This window comes from Pseudoliparis swirei, chromosome 22 (assembly GCF_029220125.1).
Source record: "Pseudoliparis swirei isolate HS2019 ecotype Mariana Trench chromosome 22, NWPU_hadal_v1, whole genome shotgun sequence".
NCBI classification, from domain to species: Eukaryota; Metazoa; Chordata; class Actinopteri; order Perciformes; family Liparidae; genus Pseudoliparis; species Pseudoliparis swirei.
The window spans coordinates 16,025,795-16,051,235 of record NC_079409.1 but is presented as its reverse complement, the minus strand read 5'-3'; the positions used below and the strand labels follow the sequence as shown (position 1 = coordinate 16,051,235).

General features: G+C 41.0%; 2 protein-coding genes across 3 annotated transcripts; both read left to right on the top strand.

Annotated features, from left to right (window-relative positions):
- The first annotated feature begins 73 nt into the window (after window positions 1–73).
- Window positions 74–11,100, top strand: scgn (secretagogin, EF-hand calcium binding protein). 2 transcript variants are annotated; one of them, XM_056444914.1, is made up of 11 exons: window positions 74–198; window positions 448–518; window positions 2,470–2,562; window positions 4,611–4,700; window positions 5,648–5,704; window positions 7,115–7,192; window positions 8,611–8,666; window positions 9,068–9,113; window positions 9,256–9,315; window positions 9,927–9,995; window positions 10,509–11,100. In XM_056444914.1, the coding sequence occupies exons 1-11, from the start codon at window positions 129–131 to the stop codon at window positions 10,632–10,634; spliced, it is 816 nt and encodes a 271-aa protein (XP_056300889.1). In that variant the 5' UTR covers window positions 74–128; the 3' UTR covers window positions 10,635–11,100. The 2 variants fall into 2 exon arrangements, with proteins under 2 accessions (XP_056300889.1, XP_056300891.1); XM_056444916.1 differs by lacking the exon at window positions 5,648–5,704.
- A 9,770-nt stretch (window positions 11,101–20,870) lies between these two features.
- Window positions 20,871–25,185, top strand: LOC130212839 (CCN family member 3-like). The gene is made up of 5 exons (XM_056444080.1): window positions 20,871–21,028; window positions 21,272–21,500; window positions 21,677–21,931; window positions 22,388–22,617; window positions 22,792–25,185. The coding sequence occupies exons 1-5, from the start codon at window positions 20,981–20,983 to the stop codon at window positions 23,095–23,097; spliced, it is 1,068 nt and encodes a 355-aa protein (XP_056300055.1). The 5' UTR covers window positions 20,871–20,980; the 3' UTR covers window positions 23,098–25,185.
- The last annotated feature ends 256 nt before the right edge of the window (window positions 25,186–25,441 follow it).

Sequence of the window (25,441 nt, the reverse complement as noted above, 5' to 3'; positions counted from 1 at the left end):
TCTCTCTCTCTCTCTCTCTCTCTCTCTCTCTCTCTCTCTCTCTGACAGGTACACACCCAGAGGCAACACAGTTTGTCCTCCTTGTTTCTACGTTTTAAAGTCAGCTTTCTTAAACTGTCTTCATTAAAATGGACAGTGCTTTTAATAACCTGGATGCAGCCGGTTTCCTGGAAATCTGGCAACACTTCGATGCAGATGGTGAGGACATATTCTATTTTTCTCCATCTACCTTAATCAGAAAAAGTGCACGCCTGTAAAATGTATCTTCTGGTGTTTCTAGACATTAGAGTGAAAAATACCTTATTTGTGATGACATTCTTGAGTTCTGATTAAAGGAAGTAATTTAACTTTAGTGTCTCGCTCAGTATTTTAATTTTGAGGAAAATAATGACTTGCTTCACTGGATCTATAACAAAGTTATTTTACGACACGTGATTTATTGGACAGATAATGGCCACATTGAGGGCAAAGAGCTGGATGACTTTTTCCGTCACATGATGAAGAGACTGGCTCCACAGGTAAGGCCACTTTGTTTGGATTAATCCTTCCATAACTTGTGATGACATGAAACGGCGCATCTATTTGGACTCTCTGGGTTTGAAGAGGATTATCCCTAAAGGGAGAAATTATCCATTCAGCAGCCTTTCTATGGGCAAAAATGCCACATTGATGTCAGAGAAAAATGGCCATGCTGGTTTAAATTGATATAAATTAAACAGTAATTCAACAATAATCAATAACCAACAGATGCTATAAACAAACCGACGGAAGCACAGTATAAGCCAATTCTACTCATAATGATGGTGTAAATAATGTACACTTCTTTATTCAAGATAAGATTGAAATGTTCTGTTAAAGTCAATTTAATGAAAGAACAATGGGGATTCATACATACTGTATGTAATACGTTTTCTCATGTTTAGGTTAACTATTCAATGTAAGACACCGTATGTCGACATTGAATCTTGAATCAGCTTCTAGGAAACACATTTGGTTTCGGGCACAGCGCTTGTGATCTCTGCTGCGTGGGCAACTGAGCCTCTGCAGTTATCTGGATGGGCGGGGTGACTGTAACGATGTTAAACACAACACAATCAAGAGAGCTCTGGTCCCTGTCAAGGAAAAGGTTCCTCACCAAATATAATGGAAAACCAAATGAGCATAAAACTATTAGCACATGTTTTAGTGTGTGTGTTTGCTTGTGTGGGTGGACTCCCTCGGCACTAATGGGGTTGCACTAAAACCAACAGACCACCGACCGCACGCCACTTTGTCTCTGGTGTTTGCTTTCCTGTGTAAATGCCCCCAGGATAAGTACTGCTCTCCATTTCTCATGTCACAGTCATTCTATTCTATTATATTCAGCCATCGGTGACAATAACCACGTGTGGCCTTCCCATCGTTGTGTCTGTATTTACCTCGAGGGCCAGTGTGATGCAGTGTACGTTTATTATCAGTATCGGTAAAAGCCTGAATACATAGGTTTGTTATGCAGTGTACATGGTTTTCATAATGTACATTAAGTCAAATATGAATTTGTGCTTAAAGAACTTGCCTAGCAACAAGAGATTCCTGGCGTTGAAGATGAACATGTTCATTGTCTGATAGGAAGCTGATGCTGAAGAGCAAAGATCCGGCGTCTGCGAGTCTGCTCTGCACTGCATGACACAATGAAGTTTCTATAGTTACAGGACAGTGATGGGGGTGTTTTGCAAAGAAAAAACAGGATGATGAGCTCCAACATATGTTGTTTCAAACTTTAACGTCCAAACATATTCTTTCCTTCAGCTCTGGTTGAGAATGAAACTGGTTCCGACAGGAAAAGGAAATGTGATTCTTAACTTAGATAAGCAAACACAAAAAGGCCTCCAATTCACCCCTTTATAATCTTCTCATGTTCATGCTCATGCTCCCCATCCTGAAGAGTAGACTGCTTGTTACCAATACAGCACTGTATAGTCGATTGATGAGGAAGTTTAGTTAGCTTTCATATGTATCACAGAGGTATTTGCAGGAAACTGCCAAAAGCAGTCAAGACATTGACTAACACACTGCAAATGCATAAAAAATCCACACAATCATGACACTGCGTTAGAAATGTCTCATCTCATCTTGGATGCGAGTCATGGAGGCAAAGCTTTGTTTCTGTGCATCAGAAGGACTGGGTAGATCAAGGGCATGTGCAGTGAGCTACATACACGCTTTACAAACGTTTAGCTCGGGTTTGAGGAAAGAAAAAGAAGTATCCATGGTGACATTGCTTAAAATAACTGTGACTCAGCCAGTCCTTCAACATCCTGATTTTCAGTATCATCATTCAAGTAATTTTTTCTTCACAATTGGAGCTCAGACAGACAGCTGGTACAATTCCTGATAGATACTGTCACGTTGTACCCTTCACATACTGTATCATCATCATGTCTGTGTCCAGTTAGTGATGTTTTAATCAATTGCATTTCAACCTGTCAGGAAACCGTGACTGAGGAGAAAATCCAGAAGCTGAAGCAAAGGTTTATGTCCGCCTACGATGCCACTGCTGATGGGAAACTACAGATTCAGGAGGTAATATATACAATGATTGCTCTCTCAATCACTTGACAATGATTTACCTCATACTTAAGGTTGGGTACTTTATGTAAAGGTGAAGCACAGATCCATACAGAGTGACTGTGATATGAAATGAAGCACTTTGGTGACATCAAGCATCGCACCACACAAGTAAACTCCCTTATAACTCCCCCTCACTTTATTTCTCTCTGTCACCATCTGCAAACGCTGAAAACCTTCTTACTCGAACTTCCTCTTTGCTCTATTATTCTAATCGTCTTCCTCTTTACCATCTCCTCTCTTTCTCAGAGACTTATTGATTCTACTCACCGTTTTCTCCACTGCAGTAATTAATTAAGGTAGCTTCTTCCATGATTCTTTCATTAAATCGAACTTCCCTAACAATTCAACAGGCTGCGGCTGTTTCCGAGAGATTTAAAGCCACATGCTGATGTCATTGCGTTCTCAGTCTCCACTCTAAGTAATTGATGCAGCAAAGAAGTGCTTTTTTTATTATTCTGAAAATGAAACATAGGCCAATCACTTAATGCATTACACCTACATGTGCATGCATACATGCCATGACTTCCACTGACACTAATTGCTGGTGGCTGAAGCAGGAACAGTGTGGTCAAACCTCTTTGTAGCAACACGCCCCGCTGACCAGCGATGTATCTGCCAGACTTAGACCAGCGATGCACCGCCAGACTTTTTCTTTCCCGATTTGATACCCGTGCTCTCTTTAAAAAAAATTCTAAATCTGTGTATTTTGGAACTCATTGGCTCATTTACATTATGTTGTTATGTTTTTCAATGAATGACGCTGATAGCTAAAGCGCTGTCATTATAAATGACATTCACAAATAAACTGTGCATATTATACAGTGTTGTATTTTAGTGGATCAGTTATATCTGTTCAATACCCACGCCCGTTAATGAGGTCAGCATCAGACCAGTGATCCAGCAGATTTGAATCATTTGTAATGCTATTTCCCCTTATACTGTTGGCTCTGCTCTACGATTCTATAGCATTAGGAAGGAAGTTAGCGAGACTATCACACGTGATAGTATCCTGTGTGATGGCTGCAGGAAATGCAGTTAGTCGTCGAGTTCAGTATCATTTGACAGTGTTAACTTACTATCAGACGATAACAATATGACAATATCTATTTCAATCTATAAATAATAATCTACTCACTTCCCACTATTACTGCAAAGAAAGCTAATGTACAACATGTCGTGCATTTATTTTGACATACTGTAGATACTTAGTTGTTTTGATTCCATATTTAGGAGTCTCAATCAACAGATAATTAGAGAATGAATTAGCATTATTTCATATAATGGCTTGCGCTGAGACGTGTTGTCTGAAAGCATACAACAATCTCACAACTTTTTTTTCAAAGTGTATACATCTGCGATTGTTTCCTGAACAGCTCTTCTGGAGTTGGCATCGCCATTGGCGCACTGCGGCTGTCTGTAGTACGACTTTGTGAACCGAATGTCCGCAGTTTCATCTTCGTACTGTAATTAGATTGATGATGGGGGCCAGTTTAATCTGCTAATGGAGGGCTGATTCTATAAAAGAAGTTCTGCCAAGAGAGGAGCAACATGAAGTGGAGAGGAGCCAGGAGAGGCTTGCGTAGGGTCGGTCCCTTAAAGACAATAAAACATGCTGACATCCTCTCGTGTCCTTCGTTGCACGAACCCAAGCAGATATTGTCACATGTCTGCGGCTGAGACATCTGCTGCTACGTTCTTACAATACAGTGAATGGACATTTGGACACAGTGTCCCGGTTTATCAGAATAATGCAAAAACGTCACTGTCAATAGTTTATTAGATTAATTTCTTCTTTAGAAAATAGATCTAATAAAAACTGACCCCTGATCTGATCACAGGCCAGATTAGACTGAACTGTTTTGAAGTGTGTATGTATGACTGCTATAAACTTGATGGGAACAGTTACTCTCTCCAAGAATAAAATGGACACAACCTCATGCAATGACATTAACCGATCACTGCTCTCTGCTCTGACCTCTGACCTTTGTCCTGTTTTCCAGTTGGCCAATATGATCCTCCCTGAAGATGAGAACTTCCTGTTAATTTTCCACAGAGAAGCTCCTCTGGACAACAGTGTTGACTTCATGAAGGTACGGTCCCAAAGCACACCAAACGTCATTAAGAGATTTTACAAATACCCAAATAATGTGTCAAGTCACACAAACTGGAAAAGTGTCCAGTGGACTCACACATCCATGGAGGGACTGCGAGGTTCATGGTTTGACCGGGGCCCATTGTTGAATGTTTAATAATTTGACAGGACGGTTTATTCTATGGTGTACATAGACATAAGCCATGAACTGTATGATTGAGACTAAAACATGTCATACACAAGTTCCACATTTTTGAAGTTGAAAATGTCAAAAGGTCCTCCAGTTAAGAGTCAAGGAGAATGTTCAATTCAATTCAGTTTATTTAGTATCGCCCAAAATCACAAATTAAAAATGTTCTCAAAGGGCTTTACAATTTGTACACATATGACATCCCTGTCCTTTGACCTCACATCGGATCAGGAAAAACTCCCAAAAAACCCAGAAAAAAACCTTTCAAGGAGAAAAAAAAGGAAGAAACCTTCAGGGGAGCAACAGAGGAGGATCCCTCTCCAGGAAGGACAGAAGCAATACATTGGGAAGGAGGCCAGGTCGAGACCAGAGGCTGGATGCAGGAAGCAGGGGCAAGGACCCAGCTTCAGACTCAGCCAGGTCCAATGGACCCTATGAGACGTGACGTCACAACGACTCCAGGCTGGAAGAAGAAGAGCTGGTAATGTGTGATGGAGAGATGAACATTCATCCATAAGGAGAGAGAGAAGAGGGGATAGGTGCTCAGTGTATCCTAAAATGCAGCAGCCTATAAGCCTATAGCAGCATCTCTAGGGACTGGACCAGGTGAACATGTTGCATTATAAAAAGCACAACAGAATATCACCACTACGATGACACATTCTATGGCATTGCATTAATTCCAACCAGTTTTTAAATTCACCCGACACTTGCATGTAAACATTTGCCAATGTGGCCATTCCTCCCCCCTGCAGATATGGAAGAAGTACGATGTTGACTGCAGCGGCTACATCTCGGCTCGGGAGCTCAAGGTACGACTGTCAGCAAGAGCACACAACGGAAAACCAGTTACACGTCTCTCTTTCTGCTCACTCTCTTGGCTCTCTTCGGAGGCGGTCGCATTTTCTCTCCCTCTCCTCCCCATGATCTTCCCTTCCCTGCTTGGCTTCTCTCGTCATGTCTTGTCTTGTTTTATACTTGAGAGACTCTCTCCTCATCGCTCTTCGAACTAAAAACCATGGACCGATCAACTGATCATCTGATCAACTGGTCTCTCAACGCAATTGACACCGTCTTCTCGACGAGAAGCTTGGGTTTGGGGGAACCTGCCCGTCCTGCCGGGACGTTGCAGCTGGTTACACGATGGACGTGTCGTGTGCCTAGCAGCCTTTCCGTGGAGGACGTAGATGACATCTACCTATTCGGAACTATGATTACAGGATTTCTGCTGTTTGGATTTGGCGTTGCCCTGGTTTATCGGAAAATTAAGGAAACGGTGACAGCCGTTAAAAGCCCCCTAAGGCTGCCCGACGAAATTGGATCGATTTGAAAAATGGGAGGAAAGTGGTGGAATAGCAGGTGCGCAAATTGGATGTAGCTGCTGGCAGACCAAACAATCCCAATCTTATCTGCTTTGGCTCCCTCAACCAGAACGGTGCCTTGGCCAAGGCCGTTACGGAACAACAACTCCCTGAAGATCGCTGAAGTGAGAACCTCTCATTCCTTCCCCCTATCCACAGACACCTGTGGTTGTTTTCTCCCAGGACCTTTCAAGGCTATCTCCATGGCAACGACCATCTTGCGGACTGAGAACTCTGTCTGTTGTGGCCTGGGGGAGGACGACATACCAGAACACGCACACACGAACTTTCAATAATACTGATTGCATTCACTACCCCCCTCCCCCCATCCCACGCCTTCGCCTGCTTTTCACCCCCAGTGGGACCGGACGGGGCTGTGGCTGGCGCTGCTATGTTGGCGCCGGACCGGCTGGCTGCTTGTCGGTGCTGGTTACCTTCTGCCCCCAATGGATGGGCTTAGATCACCCAGTTGTTGGATTACCTCCCCTCCCCTTCCTACTCGTTGCAAGTCATGTCTAAAATGTATGTGCTTATGTGCTAAGGTGTTTTTTTCCTGCTCCCACACTGTACCCCCTCTCGGGGCATAGTCGGGGGGTTGGTGTTTTTTCTCGCCTTCTTCCCTCATGTTATGCTGTAATCTTTCATCCACCCTTTCTTGTAATTTCGATGCTTTTGTACCTGTACTCTGGCAAACGACAAATAAATATATCAATCATCAATCAATCAAGGAAAACCCTTCAGCGGCGGCATTGGCAGAGAATATGCATTTGTGTGTGTGTGTGTATGTGTGTAGTGTATAATAGTCACATAACCATACATGTTATTCTTTATTTGTCTGATTATGTGATTATCTGTTCTCAGGGTTTCCTGAATGATCTGTTCCTGAAGCATCACAAGGAAGTGTCATCCGATAAGCTGGATGAGTACACCGACACAATGGTAGTAATACAATTCTCTCTCACGCACACAAACTGTCATTCCACAGCTAGTCTCTCTCTCTCTACGTTGCCTGGCTTTAAAATAGTTAGACGTAGCCTTTTAACTCATGGGTTTTCAGTCAGGTGTCACCGTCATCTGACTTGTGATTGTTGATGTTGGAGGATCAGGAACACACCACCCGGACGGCACTGACTGAAAGAAACAGCGGTAGACTTCTACTTTACATCTATAAGCGTTTTATTCAGATATCAGGATACAAGTAGACATCATGCATGGACCCCCCTCCGCCTGGTACCTATTGTATTCAGACCAGAGAGAGGCGCCTTAGCAGAGGGCGCGACGGTTTAAATAGTCATCAAGACCAGTTCAGATTGGTCCAGCGAAGAGAGGGCGGTATCTTCTCATTGGTTCTTCGTCTCTCTGCCTCCATCGCTGTCGCTCATTCATTGGTTCTTCTCGGCCCGCCAATGAGATCATATGTTGTGAAAAGTGTGGGAAGAAAGATGGAATTCACTTGTAGCTTCCTTTGACTGAGCTCGGGAGTTTTCTAAGATAATCGTATCTCTTCCGAGGTGGGATGCGCTGCTAGAAGGTCGTTTATCAAAAGGCCTCTTCGCGTGTGTGTGTGTGTGTGTGTGAGTCAGAGAGGCCTGTGGTTGAATCCGGATATTAATTGCCAAAGCTAGACCGTTCCTTATCTTATCTGCGCTCATTAAATGTCTCTGTGGCTCTCCTGTTCATGTGAGCATGAGTGTTGCTTTGTTCTATTCAAATCTAGGGTGAGCGTTGGTGCATAAAGTTCTTTCGTGTGTCACTGTTATCTTCTTTGATCAGTTCAGGTGCCGGACTGCCCTGCTAAAGTTTCTAACTCTCATCCAGTGATTTTCTACTTTACACATAACATTTATGCAAACAATACTAGGCTATGCTAAGCTATAATATATATTCTTTACATGATCAGTCGCTGTTGACAGATATATTTATGCTCAAGCTTTTCTTCACCCAGCATGCAGTTGGATTAATTGGTCACTCTGTGGTGCAGCTGTGCGTCTGACAGTAAAATCAATACTACATTAATTGAAATGAGAAAAAAAAACACATGCAACACCTGTCCTCAAAACATCATTTTTGATGCGTTTTATTTTCACAAATAAAGGCTGCACATAAGTATGAGAAGATGTAAGTGGTTGCTCAGGTATTCTGCTCAATTGAAGTATTGCTGAGAGGATTTGATGTTCCGCTTGAGACTGTCCCGTGTCCCTGTAGAAACCCGGAGTCTCAGAAAGCCTGATCCTACATGCTATAAGTTTCAATTTGGAAGAGATTGGTTCAGATGGAATGATCTGGAGTCACAGGTGGTGTGAAGAAATACCCAGCTCTTCATTTCGAGTTCCTCAGTCCATTTTCTTTTTTTGCAGATGAAAATCTTTGACAAAAACAAGGATGGCTGTTTGGATTTGAACGACTTGGCCAGGTACCTTTCAGAGAGCAGGAACATCATCTGTTCTTAAAAGTCCTATTCTATTACTATTCTGAACTGTGAGATGGTTTTATAGGCATAAAGGAGAGATTTTATCACATTTTGCCAAATGATAATATCTCTAAAATGATTGCTTTGTTTAAACCATTTGCATTTTTTTTTTTTTAAAAGTTAATATGATAAGACATTTTAATGCTAAAATACCTGATGGATTATGTTTGAGCATGCTATATGGGCGTTCGCGGAGGTGGAGAAACATAGCCCTATGCATCTGGATAGCTAGCCAGCTCATTGAGCAAAATAATAATTGCTCAAACAACAGTTATATCGTTTAAAAACGTAACTCTCTTTGATAACTCGACTGCTCGTAAAATATATATTCCTTCTTCATTTAGGATCTTGGCTTTGGAGGAGAACTTCCTGCTCCAGTTCCAAATGGATGTAAGTGTAATCTGTATCTTATTATTTCATAGTTGACAAATGAAAACACAACACACAGTTCAAGTTATTGTTATCTTTATCTACTTTATCTACATCTATATTGTCTTAGTTTATAAGAACTACTCTCTTTCCCCCCCCCAAGGCCGGCAGTAAAGAGGAGAGAAAGAAAGACTTTGAGAAGATCTTTGACCATTACGATGTTGTAAGTAGAAGAACACCAGTAGCTGCTGGTGATGACCTCTCTGACAGACAAGCATGTTCTGAAGGCAACAAATAATCACCCTCCACTTCTTTTAAGAGCCCCCCCCCTCAAAGCCCCCTGCGTCAACAAAGTAGCCCGATAGCTGAACGTGTTAATGACAGGTATCACTCTGTTATTAAAGGACAGGCCTCCTCCAGACCACAAGGGAAGTCAATTGGGATTCTTGTAATGGCAGCGTTCCAGTCGAGGCAGACATCACCTCCACCAAACCGTTCACTCTGACGTCTGCATGTGTGTGGGTGTGAATCCAATTAGCTCCATTACTTCTATAATTAAACATAATGAAATAAAGTGCCCACCAGGTTGTCAAGTCCCTCTCTGGGATGATGGGTTCCCTCTCTCAGACTCATTCGCAGTGCAGCTCCAGCTCAGGAGTCACTGACGAGCTTCTCACTGTGCACGCCGGAAAGTGAACCAAAGGAAAAAAAACAGAAAAGAGCGACTAATGTATGACTGAATATAGGAGTGGGATGTGAATGAGATTAAGTATATATGCACTCCTCCGTTCTGTTTTTTCTCCTCCTTTTTCTGTCCCATTCTTTCCTGTTCAGAGTAAGACGGGAGTGCTGGAGGGTCCTGAGGTGGACGGCTTTGTGAAGGACATGATGGGGCTGGTCAGGGTAAGACATGACACTGTGCAGCTGCTTTTTGTGAATGTGCTTTCTGAAAGGCTGATATTAGAGTGGTGTTTACATCAAGCACAGTTATTGTTATATATATATATATATATATATATATATATAGATGAATCAAGCAAAATAATCAAAAATGGAAATAAGTTTTCGATGCAGCCCTAAAATGTTCTCTATAACTACATAAAATAAAAATATTTACAACAGAATTATATATGTTTTAACTAAGGCGTTATGCAGATCTTCTGATTATACTATCACAATACGGGTGTTGATTCCATAAGTATTGGGATTTTTCTTTATTACGATGCACCAGACACTTTAGAGTGTAGACCATGAAAACAAGTGTAATCATACACTCCATAGACTTTTAGATGTCTTTTAGTCCTTTAGGTGTGTAGGTGTTGATAGGGTTGTCTAAACGCTGGCATGGAGTTGGTGACTAGAGAGAAGTATAATGCCTTTCTCTCCCTCCACCTTCTTCCCTTCGGTCATCTCCAGCCCAACCTCACGGGTCCGGAGCTGGACAAGTTGAGAGGCATTCTGCTGCGTCACTGTGACGTCAACAAGGACGGAAAGATTCAGAGAAATGAGCTGTCTCTGTGTTTGGGACTCAAACCTAAATAAACTGAGTTGAGAGAACTGTATTATTACGGCATCGCATCATGAAAAACTGACTCTGTATCCGTTAGTCAACAGTGATAGAACATTGTGTTTTACTCCAGTTCAGTCTAATTACTGTCTTTTTTAAGGTCAATATACCTAAAAAGATTATAAAAATCACAATTTGATACACTGGAATGAAAATTAAATTATAAATTATAGATTTAGAACGTTTCTTGTGCATGTTGTAGAAAATAAGAAAAAGAAAATAAGATATGAATGTATTTTTGGTTAAAATGATTGCGCTGTATGATTTGTGGTATATTAATCAATTTGTGAGTATGTGTTTTTCATTGTATTTTTTGTTTGGTGCTTGTGTTTATTGGCTATTACTGACTTTGAGCCATCTGCATGTTTCTCTGCCAAAGACGGCTGTATGTTGTTGTAATTTTATTCTAATGCATTGCAGAGGAAATAAAGCAAAGAGCATATTGAATCAGATGGTTTTAATTTTTCTATTGTATTCTAACAGCATATACAGATTAAACTGACATTAATTAGATGTATAATGTAATATAGATAGCATATAATCAGAGTTGAATAAATTGACCACAATAATTGTCATCGATATTCGATCCAGCTCGTCAGTACAGCTCAATATCCGATATCGATCAATCCCAAGATATAATAGAAGTATACATAAAACAGAAGATAGTATTGGTCTTATTTCTGAAGTCATAATTTTACATACAAATATGTATAGGTCTTATTATCATAAGGGAGAAATGCTGTAACAGAATAATTCTGTAAATTAATCTAAACTAAACTAAAATGTCCATGAAATGATTAATTAATTAACACGTTTAAGCTGAAAATAGCACAAGACATTGATGAGTCACCAGCAGTGCGAGAGTATTCTTTGTGTAAAGGACAGAATAACACAATACAATACAATACTTTATACAATACGACTTTGCTGACTAGAAATAAGAAAATATGAATCCAAAAAAACTGAGCGTTAACATCTGGTGAACAAAGACAAGTTCCTGGTCATGTCGCCTTGATATTCTCATGTAAAGTGGAGATGTCGAGGTTACCTGAGGCCGTCTATCTCCACCAGGTGCACTGTAAGTCCACTCATGCAACCCGTCTCCTGTGAGGTGCAAGCTGACCGGGCCAGTCTGTGTTTGTTATGTCGAAGCCAGAGCTTGAACACCGGCTTGGTTAAATTAATGCAAACCATTGCGGCCCCTAAAAGGGAGCTAATGGTGCGGAGCTAAAGGCTTATGATTACCTGTTTGTCCTCCCAGAGTTGTATTGTACGGTGTGATCTCGATCTCTGCCTGTGTGTGTTCTCATTAAACAAACGCACAACTACAAACAAGTAGAGACTGTAGATAGTGTGTTTATTAAAATGAAATGGATACACTCGTGTAAGTGTTTGCATGTGTGTATTGTACTTTATAGTGAAGGGCTTGTGTGTGTGTGTGTGTGTGTGTGTGTGTGTGTGTGTGTGTGTGTGTGTGTGTGTGTGTGTGTGTGTGTGTGTGTGTGTGTGTGTGTGTGTGTGTGTGTGTGTGTGTGTGTGTGTGTGTATTTGTGTGGGCAGAGCAGCTGCTACACAGCTGCTGCAAAACAAACAGTTTCCCATTTAGACTGAAAGCTTATCTCCCCGGTCCTCATTAACACTGGACGTGGAGCGGTTATTGTGGCACAGTGGCAGGGAATTTCCATTGGCTAATATCAGATCAATATCATCACCAAAGTAGGGTTGAAGCAAAGGTGAAGCACTTTAATGAAGGCGTTATCAACAGTGTATTTCCTCTGTTGAAAAATAATACTTATTTATATTTTTAAAAGGTGGAAGCGAGATGGGATGAGCTGCTTTCTTTTATATTTCCGGTTGAATTAATCTCTATTTTGGCCTCAGGCTGAATCTAACTATCATTTCCTTGTGTTCGTTGTTATTATTTCCTGATTGTCAGCCTACAAAGATGATATCTTAAGCCCTGCTCTGTTAGATGTCAAGCCTTTTGCACAAAACATATTTTACTCATCTATTTTTGTTTCCGTTTAATGGCCGAGCTACAATGTTGTTTCCATTCATTCAGGAGTGATGTCGCCCTTATAGAACTGTGGCCAAGTCAAACAGACCTAAATCTGCATTACCCCAAGATCCTCTACAGCTTATCAGGTGGGTGAGACTAAATCCTTAAATAATGATGTAATAAGTGGTGTTGTATTGCCATCACAATGAAAAAGTTGTGCTTCACAGCCAAAACCGAGTAAAATTAAGGTGGAAGCTAGAGTCAAACTAAAGGTCAGACTGTGTACAACCGTTGGTTAAGGACTAAAAACATAATATGTGCATCAGTTTAACCTGTATGTAACCTATGTACTATGTAACCTAGGTAACCATGAAAATTGCATCAGCTTGAAAAACATATGCAGCATAAGGAGATAAATTATACTTCCTGTTCTGATGATTATGATATGAGAACGAGCGAGAGAGAAAAAAATACTCCCTGACAGAACATTGTTAATACTGCTCTATGCTGCCCTGTAGTGGTCAGACTGATGCATCGCAGCCATTAAACCATTCGTAACATTACATTACATTTTATTTAGCTGACCCTTTAATCCAAAGTGACAACATACAACGTAGACACAGCTACAGGGAGTGATTCAAGGTTAAGTGTCTTGCTCAAAGACACATCGACTAGGGCGGGATTGAACCGCCAACCCCTGGTTGAAAGACAGACCTGCTAACCACTGACCCACAGTCGCCCTTTTTTGTGTGGAAAAATAAAAGAATGTCTGCAGAACTATCCAAAGCCTGTTTTCTTGCACTAGCCGGTCGAAACAGCAGAACTAAATGAAGAAGAATCATCGGTGGTGCTTTGGAATGAACAGGAAGGTGAAGGAGTTAACTTGTGTTTAGACCGCTCATTAAAAATATGTCTGCCTTCACCTATACAGTGGATATAGGTTCACTTGCCTCCCCAGAAGATGGTGCTGATCTTCATAATAATGAGTCGCCCCTGACAGCCAGCCACTAAATGAAATATGAGTCTTGTGACGTCAACCACTTTTCTACTCATCTTAAAACAGAACATCTGTATGTGATTACAGTCAATTCAATTCAGTTTATTTGTATAGCCCATTTTCACAAATTAGAAATTAGTCTCGGAGTGCTTTACAATCTGTACACATAGACATCCCTGTCCCAAAACCTCACATCGAATCAGGAAAAACTCCCAAACAACCCTTCACTGGGAAAAAAAGGGAAGAAACCTTCAGGAGAGCAACAGAGGAGGATCCCTCTCCAGGGTGCACAGGTGCAATAGATGTCATGTGTACAGAATACACATGACATCTATTGACATCTATTGTCTAAAGGATGTGATCACATCTCATTTGAAAGGACAAGGCTCAGTCATTCATTTTGTAAACGGCTTACCGCCCTTAATAGAAAACAGCTGGCTCGCAGCTGGTTTGTCTTTGTCTGTTCTCGGCGTAGAAGAATAAGTTGTTAAAATGTATAAAGGCCAAGGCAGCTCAGAGGGACAAACCCATGACCCCAGGTCCCTTTTTCATATCTTTTCTTTCACCTTCTTTTCTTCTCTGGCTCCAGAGCATTCTCACTAAGTAAACAACAAATAAGAAAGGTGTTGTAAATTGTATTACGTCTCCTCCTTAATGTTGCATTTCTGTCCAACTCCTAGGTGAAACCTAACATTCCCTTTCCCCAAATGCCAGTGCTAAATGCAGTTCATGGGACCTGTAAGCTAAATTGTAAACACATTCACAACGTATGGATCTGCCAGGACAGTGGTTGCCATGGTTTTTAGCCGAGCAGCTCAATAAACTTTACGACAGAAGGTCAGTCAGAGCAAATATATATATATTGGCGAAGAAACTTTGAAATGTGTGCAAGAAATTTCAATAATCTTTGTTAATCAAGTGAAAATGACATACAGGATATAGACAGAAAGGTTTTGAGTTGGTCTGCAGCCAATCTTCCAAAAACTGTGACGACTGAAATGTTGGGAGATCTTTCAATAATGTCTTTATTTAATTGCCCCAAAGTCACTTTTATCGCTGTGGATTGTAAACTGATTGATTGTCGTGAGTGGGTAACTGATAAATTAGGAGACATTATGAGAAACATATACTGCATGTTTCAAATATTATGTAGCAGGAAATCATTAATTTAATTAAAACAATTGCAATGCTACTTTTGAACTAAATGTAACTGAACAGACAAATGAGATATTGCACAATGGAACATGTTACACTTTGCTCCAAGAAAGGAGCAACAACTGAAGAGAGTGAGGTCTCAGGGTGCAAAAAATCCTTTGTCCCAGTGTGACACAGCACTTTACAGCATGTACACTGAGTCAAAGGACCGATATTCAGAGTGGTGTTGGGTAAATAACGTAAAATGTGTCGTCATGCCGTTTCAAGTGACGCTCTGAAGTCTCTTTACTTGCGTCACTTTCTTTACAAATTGGCCTGTCTCATATGTTTGTTAAACACTGCAGATTAACAGCCATTTCCCCAAAACAAACCTGTGAAAATGTGACATCTGGAGGTTGAATACTGGGGTCTTATGCCACATTTTTTAAATCTCAGTTATGAAAGATTGGAAAGTTATTCAAATAAGCATTATGTTTACTTGAATGAAGAAGTTAGCACATTGTGTATATGACATTTATCAGATTATTTCTAAGATTCAATTAACAGGAAATTAAGTCAAACTCAGTGATGATTACTAATCTCAATATAAACATGAGCTGAGATCTGATCCTCCTTCCAGGATGAAATATTGGCGTTTCCTCATTACAGTCGGACCTCCCGGGGTTTGCTCTGTTTTCGGAGCTCTCTGTGCACTGCTAAAAATAATACCTGTGGCTGTGAATTTCAATCCATGTGTTTGTTTTTGTGAGAAATCTCCCCCGAGTGGCAGTCATGTGCTCAGTGTTTTCAACCAAGAAGAAGTTCAAACAAACATCCCTGATCCTCAGTGGCTGCAAACTGTGACAAACACTGAGAACACTCAACGGGGAGTCAGAGCAGCCGAGAGACACGCAGTGTGTTAACAATAACCCTCGATCTGACTTGTATGTTTCCACAGACAGCACAAGGTCATGAGGGAACTGGACAATTTAAAGTCGAGCTTTCACGATGACGAGTAGAATGCCATTATTGAAAAGAGCTCAGAACACCCCCTTCCACTTGCATGGATACCCATACGCAGACAGTATATAAGCAATGAGCCGATATCTGCCGACTAGCCGATTTAATCATGTTTGTTAGTTCATGAGCAAATATTGGAATGTTTAAAAGATTTAAGATTTATAGCCTTTTAGATATTTCTGGATGTATACCCATGTACCAAGATGAACAATACCAGAAATTATAATGCCACTCCACAGTGATCACTTACGATGTAAAAGTGTTTCTCTCATACATACGGAGTCATGTGGCTCTCTAATAATTACCTTCGCATTGAAAATGCGGAAGGTTATGTTTTGATCGCCGTGTATTTATTTATTTATTTTTATTTTATAGATTTTGGGATCGATCGGGTCAAAGGCCAATTGGCATGCAACTAATGCCAACATGTTCATAATTCAATGCCCAATCTTGTGATTTGCGAAGGTATGCGCTCTACCGAGTGCCCGTTCTAGTTCTCACTGTGTTCTTCTACACGCCAGGTTTTCAGGTATCAGACATGTTTGCTCTGACCGAACACAAAGCCTTTGACATCCTCTTGAAATGCATCGTGAGATTTTTCCACCCGTGAAACTCATGTTGCATCCATCCACAGCCGCCCACCGTAAGACACATCTGCCTCCGCCCTGGAGTCTTAGCTCATGTACGGTGGCGAGCAGCAAATAAACCCGGAGTGAGAGATTTGCGGTGGCCTCCCAAGCTGCCTGACTGCCACTTGGCGAGCAAATTGAAAATATGGAGTCATCCGTTAATGTGTGGAGAAAGTGATGTAAACTGATGATGTGCATGAGAGAGAGTCAGGTAACGAGATGAGTTAGAGGGAGAGCTTCTCAACTCTCTCTGAACCCAACCAGAGCCTCACGTGAACTCCCAGTCGAACACAAACGGTCTCCAATACATCTCTGCAGCAACATCTGCAATGCTTTAGCTCACTGGGTGTATATCCCATTAAACTGTCATTTCCATTTTTATGTCTAACAACACGGCCATTAAAATTCCTTTCAGCAGATATCATATGGACTGTAAGCCAGTAATGGAGTTGCGTGTCTAAAGGCTGGACGCCAATGGTAAAAGATCTGATAAAAAAAACTATATTTTGACAAAAGGAAATACTGTTTAAGCCGTGTTGAGTTATTTATTTATTTGTCTGTGTTTCCTTTGTAAGCCATCTTTAAATCCAGTTTGCTCCCTGTTGCATAAACTCTTAGATTTAGTTTCCATGTGATTCATTCTGCAGCATCCGTAAAGGATGAAGGGCGCACTAAAAACCCACATTGCAGGTAAAATAATGCAATAGTCTGCATACAAACTCATAACACACCGGTCCACAAACTGAACTCTGTGTGTTCAGTTTGATCATTTTTAGACACTGAAGGAAAATATGATATCGTGCAGAAAAAAAAGCAGCTTTTCATCCATGGCGTAGATGCAATGGTGAGACACGTCATTACAAACAACAATCTGTGTCTGTAATTACATCATTGAAAGAATCCAGTCATTTTGCTAAATTTGAGCTAACTTCATAACTGTTTGGTTCCTAATATGACTCATCCTAGATGCTCAGGTGTTGATTGTATGGTCATTTCCTACGACACCTGTTGTTCCTTTTCTTGCCCCTTTTGATAATATTTCTGTTGTAATTCGTAATAAAAGGGGAGTCATGCAATTTTTGGTCAGGGATAAAGTGCAACCATGATGTCTCAGACGGGGAAGCCGAGCTGTGGAGAGAAACTCTCCTCTTTCAATCATGAATGAAAGGATCACTTAATAATCTGTAACTATGTATCTCGGTTGTCTGAATATTTAGCTTCCTCTGAATTCATGTGTTCCTGAACTGATACTGTGGCTGGCTGCAAACACAAAGTTATGAATGAATATTCCAGGCGAGAAAATTACTTAGAAATAATGAACATTAATACAACTGCATTGGATTCAACAGGAAAGGGCCCATCATTAATTTGGCGTCCTGAACTATAAAGAAAACAAAATACCAACCCTGAATAACTAAAAACACGAAGACGCATTTAACATCGTGATCTGCTCGCGGATGTCAGTGTAATTAAACATTCACCCTGGGATGTTTTCGCTGTGAAGAAGATCTCTGAAGCAAAGGGACAAAAGACGCTCCTCCACCTACCGCGCCACACAGGCCGTTGACCACATTAGGTCACCGTATGATGTGTTGCGAGAACATTGAATGATGTTGGACCGTCAGTGTAAACTCTGAGGGAATCATGGTGAGCTCTCAGCGGTGGCCCGACCACTTGGCAAAAGGTTCGATTCCCTTCAGCAACAGCTCGCTGGCTGACGTCTGTAAGCAAGACTTTCACGAAGCGATCCCACTTTGTTTAGAAAGATGGTGTCAAACCTCAGTTTAAAGAGGTACTTAAACATGTCCTCCCACTGCAGGATGAGGGGTATTTTGGGGGTAAACAATAGATTAGTGTGAAAATGATCACAAAGACAAAGCAACAGAGCAAAAGGCTAGTCAGCTGCCGTATGTCAGCTCGTCCATTCTTCCTTCTCCGCCTCCATCCATCTTCCTCCATTTTCAATTCAATTCAGTTTATTTGTATAGCCCATTCTTACAAATTTCCCTCAGCGGGCTTTACAATCTGTACATAAAGACATCCCAGTCCCAGAGCCTCACATCGGATCAGAAAAAACTCTCAAACAATCCTTCACGGGGAAAAAAGGGAAGAACCCTTCAGGAGAGCAACAGAGGAGGATTCCTCCCCAGGATGGACAGGTGCAATAGATGTCATGTGTACAGAAGGAATCATTACAGAGTTATAACACATTCAATGAGTATGACAGAGACATCTGAGGCCAGCAGACGGATTTCCCCTCATCTCTGTCTGTTTTGTTCCATAATGTTTCTCGCTCGAGTGGAAATATTTCACAGATACCATGAATGTGTGTATGCAGCCTTCCCGCCTCATTCTTGGGAGATATCACACTTTGCCACACCGTGCAAAGTGGTCACACAGTAAAAAAGGTGCAAACAATGGGGAAACAGGAAGAAGACGTTTTGATTCCAGTCCGTGAGCCTTTCTGAGAGAAGAAGGCTCGAAAGAGACAGATGAAAATAATTGTTGTGAGGAATAAAAATCAATTGAATTAAACTGATTTTTAAATGATAAATGTATGGGAGGGAAAGACTGAATGGACTGATCCATAATCCTTCATTTATTGTGGGTACCACAGCTGTAAAGATTGTCTGTGGTACAGCAACATCTCCTCATTTATCTCACTATTCAGCAGCCAAATAGAGGCAGAATTTTAAAAGACCAAAGCAGAAGCGAGAAAGGAGCATAAATCCAACGACACACACGACCAACCCTGTCAGATTTGACAATCTTCAACTTCTTCGGGCAAACAATTTAAAGATTTGGATCCAGATTTCGGCAGAGCAAACCACTGCTCGTTGGAAGTCATTTAGAAAGCGGATCTCTTTTACTTTTCTTTTTTTACTGACTGGGTGATGAATTCAAAAGATGGACAGGAAAGTCCCGAACGAGTATCTTGTATTGATGAAGGAAGCTGGGAGGAACCTGCATATGAATGTTCTCCAAACAGCGGGTCAAATGTGGTAGTTGTTAGTTAATTGGTCACATATTTTAGATGACTTTGCTGAGAGCAAGATATTGCTATGGCAGCAGAAAACAAATACTGCACTAAATACAATGGTAGCACTGGGTGTAACCAAATAGTGCATGTCGAATATAAAGAATAGGACTTCTGCAACACATTAGTTTATAACTATCTTCTCTCGAAAAGAAATTCCATACTTAAATAATTTGATTTACACACACACATTGAATACCTTGAAATATTAATATGCATACAGTGCTGACAACGCTGTGTAGTAGAAATACGTGTAAGCATTCGTTTGAAGTCTTTTGATTTTACACACAACCTCCTAAACAAGGCTCACACATTCCAGCGTATCACTGGTGCAGTTTGTGTTGTTGTGCATGTTTTTCATCTTGTGCATGTTTTTCATCACTACCATTGCAGGGCGAACTCTAAACATATAGCTTTTAGTTTACACGTTTTGTTTCCAATCGCTTACCAAATAAAAGGAGAAATTACATAATGCCGTAGATATAATGTCGTGAAACCAAATATTATAGGTTGATGTTTAAGAAACATAGATTCACTCCCGTACACCCTAACTCACATGCATACACATTTAGTTTCTGCCCCCCTTCGGTTCAGGAATCCAGACAGCTTCACCCCCAAATCCATCCGATTACCTCTGCCTGGAAGAAGCCATAACACATCTCTGACCAGATGTGTCGACCACAGTGTCAGTCCTCCCACTCATCCGAGCTCCTGATGAACCAAAGTTTCCACTGTGTATCTATTCTAGGAAGCAGTAACAATCCTACAAGGAATAAGAGGGGTTTCCACTGTGACCTCCCAGGTTGGGTTCGACGAGAGAGGTCATAGGGTCACCACCCACTGTGAGTGGGACCAGAGTAAGGGAACCCCATATGCCATTTATGATAAGATATATCACAAAGGGAATCCACAATAGGGGAAAAAAGTAAAGTGTGCATTAATAACTAACTGATCAGCAAAAATAGGTATATCATTTATATATACTGAATTATATACATATATGTGTGGATATATATATAAATATGTGTATGTATACATATAAATATATATATATATGTGTATATAAATATATGTGTGTATATATTTGAATATATATGTATATATATAAAATATATATGTATATATATATATTTATAGAAAGCTATAAATTAAATACCATGTGAACATAAAAAAACAAGTATTTTTAGCAGAATGTTAAATGAACCTCTGTATGTTTGTGGTTTCCTCTTGGACAGGATCTTACAATAAAATGTGACTCTCATCTTCCTCCAACACTCTGGGCGAGCTCGCCGACATTCCTTCCTGTTTGTCGTCATGGTGCCAGCAGGACAGCTCCGCTATATAAGGTCCTCTCCTCCCGAGCCCTGAGCCAGAACGACAAAGAGATCACAACCTTCTGCTTCGCCACGACCAGAGAGGAGGGAACCAAAGGACTCAGCTCCAATAAAGACGACTAAACCGTTTAGACTGCAGATATTTTGGATTCTGCTTTATTTAACAGAAAGATGACCAATCTGTCACAGAGAGCTCTTTTGGTCTTCTTTGCAGCGCAGGTAGGCATTACAACAGGAACTGACAGATCACGTTTCATATTATGACACCAGAAACTCTCGTTAGGAAGGGGTTTAAGATAATAACTTGTGCATCCTATAAACATTAGGAAGAGGAAGTTTTACATTTGTTTAAAACATATTGTAATATTTAATCACAAGAATTAGGCTTGTCATTTTGTTTGGATTATAGCGCCTTTAAGACTTTCAACAGTAAAACACCAATTCATTTTGTCTCCCACCCAGGTGTTTACAATAGTCTGCTCCCAGGTGTGCCCTCGGAGATGCCAGTGCCCTAAGGAGCCCCCCATGTGTCTCCCAGGGGTGCCTTTGATCCTGGATGACTGCGTCTGCTGCCTGGTGTGTGCCCGTCAGAAAGGGCAGGTCTGCTCTGAAATGAACCCCTGCGACACACGGAAGGGGCTGCAGTGTGAATACACCGCCGAGGTCCACAGGAGGACCGGTATCTGTGCCGGTGAGTGGACATCCAGACACAATGTTGTGCAGGATAATCCAAGATGCTCTGTTCATCCTGTTGTCAGTTGTACTTCTCGTGAATAAGAGATGATTTAATTTGTAATATGTGTATATGAATAAATAAAGCCACAATAAAAGACACCATATTTCCCATATTGTGTATCTTCCCTCCAGCTCATGAAGGCGATGTGTGTGTTCTGGACGGTTCCGTCTATCAGAATGGCCAGACCTTCTTCCCCAGCTGTAAGTACCAGTGTATGTGCCGCGATGGGCAGATCGCCTGTGTGCCGCGCTGCAACGTGGACGTGATGCTGCCTGGACCGGACTGCCCCATGCCACGCAGGGTCCAGGTGCCTGGAGAGTGCTGTAAGAAGTGGGTGTGTGAGCCCCAGGTGGGGGCCAGTGCACTGGGCGGCTTTGCCATGGCGGGTGAGTAGACTGGAAGTAGGAAGTGACGTGGAGTGAGATAGACCATAACTATACAGACGGACACATACAATCAACCATTCCTCTTTGACGTCAGTGTCACTGCAGTGTGAGACAGAGTTTAAAGGTTATGTACACGTCTCTGACCTGATCCGGGTCAGGGAGCAGCAACCAAGGAAGGAAGGGATGAGGAAAATAGAATGAGAGCTGAGAAAAGAGGAGGACCGAGGAAAGAAACAGTGTTATCACTTCAGCCTCCAATGTGAAACAGCAACGTGATAAATCACTTCAGTTAGTTCAATCAATCAAGCGTCATGTTGCCTGTACGTTTTCTACATTCTTGGATAGGTTGCTTTCAAGTTTCAAGTTTTAAGTTTTCAAGTGGTCTACTTTTTGTACCAGGTGACATGGTGATTTCTTTCTCTAACCCACTGTCCGCCCGCCTGTGTGTTCCCTCAGCCTATCGTCAGGAGGAAACAGTTCGCTTCGACGGTTGGGACCCCAGCCTTAACTGCATCGAGCAGACCACAGAGTGGGGCGCCTGCTCTCAAACCTGCGACATGGGAGTGTCCACCCGGGTCAGCAATAAGAACCGTCGGTGCGAGATGGTGAAGCAGAGCCGACTGTGTATGATCAGGCCCTGTGACAACCAGCAGGAACAGACACAGCTCACGCAACTTACACTAAAGGTACTTTTTGGGCACAAATTGGATGCCATATTCTTTATGTGGGAGTTTCTACTCTGCAGTAAAGCATATAAGCAAATATACTTGTTCAAAAATCACATAGAATGACATTATTTACATACATAAAAACATACATGTACCCATGCATTCAGTAAATGGCTCTGTTTCTCCCTGCAGACAGGCAGTAGGTGTCAGAGGATGGTGAGGAGCGATGCAGCCGTCCACCTCTCCTATAAGAACTGCACCAGCGTCCAGGTCTACAAGCCTCGCTACTGTGGCTCGTGCACAAACGGCCGCTGCTGTACCCCTCACAGAACCAGGACCGCCCTGGTGGAGTTCCAGTGTGCCAAAGGTAAAACAACCAGGAGGCCGGTGATGGTGATCCTGACTTGTGTCTGTCACAGCCACTGCCCCCGTGACAACGCTGTGTGGCAGCCATCGGAAATGGGATACAGCGGATATAGGTCATATAATCACTCTTAAAAAGGAGAATAGCTTTCTATTCATTTCAAAACACGAGTTGCATTAACTCTAAATGTTGGATTAAAACGTATGTGATATATCAACAGTGAAAATAAGATTAGATCTGCTAATTCTGGTCAGAATAATACTCGTATTCATAAGATTCTGTGGACAAATAAGTGTCATCTTCTACTGTTGTAGTAGAATCAAAGCACCAACTCTCCTGTTATGTTCGTTTCTTACATGATGTTCCCGGGTCAATTTGACCCGGTTAATGTTGAATCATCCAAAAGTTGTCATAAACCAAAAAATCCTAATAACTATAGTTTCTATCTAGATAGATAGATAGCTAGATAGATAGATATATACTTTATTAATCCCCAAGGGGAAATTTGTCTCATTACCAATGTCATTAATAACAATTCAATCAGTTTTTAGTGGAATGGAGTTATTCACCCCTCCATAGATCAGAGTTCAATCAGGACAATCTACATACAAATTGCATTCGTCTACCACAACATGTATTTCCTCCAAAATTTAATTTGCATTTTGTAAAAAAATAAATTATGCGGTGATGTAGATAAATAGAAATGAGACACCTGTGCTGTTCAGGGTCATATTGACCCACTCACTCAAAATCAAGCCAAATGAGTCATACATTATTTGTATTGAAAGTAAACTTTAGTTATGTTTATATAGAATGTTAAGATACATCAATTATATTATAAAAGATGACCAAAGGTTAGCGTCCTCTTGGTGCAGTCTGAGATTGGGATGAAGTAGGGTGTGTTCCACTTTCAGTCAGTCTATTAGAAATCCTATGGTACCATATTTATAAGGAGAGACATGAAATAAACCCTTACATTAGTGTCCCATGTACAATAAAGGTGTATTTAGGGGGAAAGTGTGTGTCTGTGGGGGGGGAGGGGGTATTGAAACATGGTGGGAGGGAGTAAGAAAGACTGTCCCACATTTACAAGGAATGAAATGGTCTAATCTTGACACTTCTGACCACTTTTAGCCTCCACTTTCACTGACGGGTCAATTTGACCCGGACATCATTTCTATAATATAAACCTGCAGGGGGGGGGTTGCAAATACATGATTTTATTTATTTGATTTTTTTTACATTGATTACACTAAATAAGGCAAGCAGAAGAAGTTTTATACAGAAAAAGTTCATACAAATATTGTTCCTAGATTTTTCTTATTTGAAACGGGTCAATTTGACCCGCAACATAACAGGAGGGTTCAACCGTGTGACATATCAGGTGGAGTATACCTCAGACTTCAGTTCGATGGATGTCTGTATAGGTGCTCTTACATTGTTATGGTTAACTTAAAACAACTTATTCTTAAGAGGTCAAATATGAAGGTTTAAAGGTCCAGGGTAATGGTGACATACAGGAGTGGTTGCTTCGGACCAGATGTTTGATTGACAGTCGGGTTGGCTGGTCAGGAAAATATTATAGTTTTTTTCGATGGAGAGCATGAAACCACAATGTGTTTTGTTCAGCCTATATCATGAGGAGGAAAGCTCGGTAAAGCTCCTGTTTCAGAATAAATTAAAACGCCTGCACTTTAACACCTAAAACTCTCATAATGATACTCTAATCCTATCACTTTCACATTGATACAATACAAAGAAGGAAATAAGGGACCTTAGGGTGGGCTGTTGCCTTTTAGTGACACTGCTATGGAAATCTTTCAACGATGGGATGCATTTTTTAAATAACTGGACTGTGTGCTCTGACCGGGTCCAAAAAGAGGTCACCGTAGTGACTTAGTGTCATTTATAACATATGTGTGAAATCTGACCCCTGTTGTATAATGTCGGTTTTCCCTTTTAATAAATGAAATTTCATTTTTTTGTTTAGGTTTTCAAATATTTTCTTTTTGTTAAAAGTAGTGGACATAAACAACAGCTATTTTTACAATGACAAAAGTTGTGTAGATACTTGCAGTATAGCTTGTTTGACTAAGTGTGTATCAAATACACAGCTTTATGGAAACATGAATTGTATATATTGGTATGGTATTTTTTTGTTTCCTTGAATTATGCTTGTTGCTGTATCTGGAACAAAATAAATGTGTATTTTTTGTATCAAAGTTTCAATCTTTTTATTGAATTTTCTCAGGTAAAATCATTGAGATGATAAAAGAAATTATGTCTTTAAATGACGGGTAGCTTTAGGCTGAATTGGTTAGAAGAAGGAATTGCCTCAGAATTTAAACTGAGGGTAATGGAGGCAAACAGGAATATGGATGGGATGGATATGGCCCAAAACTAAAGAACAAATGAATAAGTAGTCTTTATGACTGAATGTTAAACTGCAAATAAAACATGTTATTCATGTTTGATTGA